Genomic DNA, 1682 nt, shown 5'->3' with positions numbered 1-1682 from the left:
TTTTGGTTGCAGCTGTCATTGTTGTTTGGCGGGTCCAGGCTGGGGATTCAAACCCGCCAGCTTAGGTGTACGTGGCTGGCGCCTTAGCCGGTTGAGCTATAGGCGCCGAGCCAACATCTATGTCTTTTAAGTCTCTCCCCCATGATGCCTTCAAAGGTTTCTTAAGTACCTCTCCATCCAAGATGCTCTCAGTTCCTTTACCCTATTTATCTTCATAGCAATTGTCATTCTCTGAACTTACCTATTTATTAATTTACTATCTCTCTCCCACTATAATAGAAATGGCAAGACAATTTTAAATTCCTATGATTTTAGTCAAGCCATTTAGAATTTTATTAGAATTTCCTTACAGTATCAAAGACACATTTTATTTACTTACCTTGGTTGGAAAAGGAAATTTGGAAGGTTCTGTTTTGCATGGTGTATGAATAGCCGTTAGAGGGGGAGGCCATGAATGCGTCATCTCCTGAAATGTAATTATTACAGTTTGTTTTCAACCAGGTCAAGGATACAAATTATACAGCTAAAAACCAGAAGTATATTTATAGATACTGGTTTCATGATTGCTCCTCCAAAATTCCACATATTTAATTATAAATATTAATTACGCACAACTCTGTGCAAAGCACTATGGGGTAGGTAATAGGAAAAAATAATAAAACACTCCTGGCTTTAAGGAGTTTTAGTTATCATTCTTATAGTTAGGATGATGAGACCTGTGAATAATCACAGAAATCAGCCTATAACCAAATACAAGGCACATAATAAAACACTACCAAGGAAGAACTTGCTTAGGAGTGAAAGTAGGGAAATAATAAGGAAAATGACATGTGCTGTGTACCTTTAATGAGCCAGACACTGCTAAGCATTTTACATGTTTGTTACTCACTCACTACTCACAATGACATTATGAGGTAAATACCACTATTATCCTAACTCTATTTAGAATAAAAATTAAGTAAAGGTTATTTATTCAAGGTTACATACTTAGTAAATAATGGACAAGTAAGAATTTTATCCTAGCAAATCTGGCCATGTGTTGATAGGAAAATTTTGTCAGGTGAAGAAATCAGAAGACAGATTTCAAAAGCACATGGGTGAAAAACAGACAAGCAAGCCCCTAAGTCTGATTTCATTCAATGCCTTTTGTCTAATCTTATGTTAAATATAGCCAAGTGAGGTTTAGGTAAGATTACAATGTGTATGGTAGAGGAGCCAGAGAAGTTATCAGAATATGGAGGGAGAATTTTATTTCTGGCATTTAGTACAAAGTAAGCCATCAGGTAGGACTGAGAAAATATATAAATTAAGGGTGGTCTATTACCTAGGAATTTATCCTATAGCTATATATCCACACAATTTTGGAAAGATACACATTCAAGGGACTCACAATTTAAAAATGATAACCTAAGTATTCAATGTGAAAGTTATTAGAATCAAAATGGAGCACTAATTTTTTTTTTAAAAGCCCTGACAAATAGAGCCGAGGAAGGCCATTCAGAGAAGGTTTTCATGCTTTTATGCCTGATAAGCAAAAAAGACCATATAACAAAAACAACAACCCTGCACAAAAGCCATTGAAACATTACACAAAAAAATATTTCTGGCTCGGCGCCTATAGCTCAACCGGCTAAGGCGCCAGCCACGTACACCTAAGGTGGCGGGTTCGAATCCCCAGCCCG

At 36.6% G+C, this 1682-nt stretch overlaps 1 protein-coding gene across 1 annotated transcript in view; it reads right to left on the bottom strand.

Moving 5' to 3' along the window:
• The window catches only part of AFF4 (AF4/FMR2 family member 4), a 78332-nt gene that overhangs the window by 44542 nt on the left and 32108 nt on the right, over nt 1-1682 (bottom strand). The window contains exon 5 of the mRNA XM_012807128.2: nt 380-466. Within this exon, the coding sequence (XP_012662582.1) occupies nt 380-466 (87 nt within the window). The remainder of the gene's footprint in view (nt 1-379; nt 467-1682) is intronic.

Source organism: Otolemur garnettii, unplaced genomic scaffold, assembly GCF_000181295.1.
Source record: "Otolemur garnettii isolate 467f Iridium unplaced genomic scaffold, OtoGar3 scaffold00003, whole genome shotgun sequence".
Lineage (NCBI taxonomy): Eukaryota > Metazoa > Chordata > Mammalia > Primates > Galagidae > Otolemur > Otolemur garnettii.
This window is presented reverse-complemented; position numbering and strand designations above follow the sequence as displayed.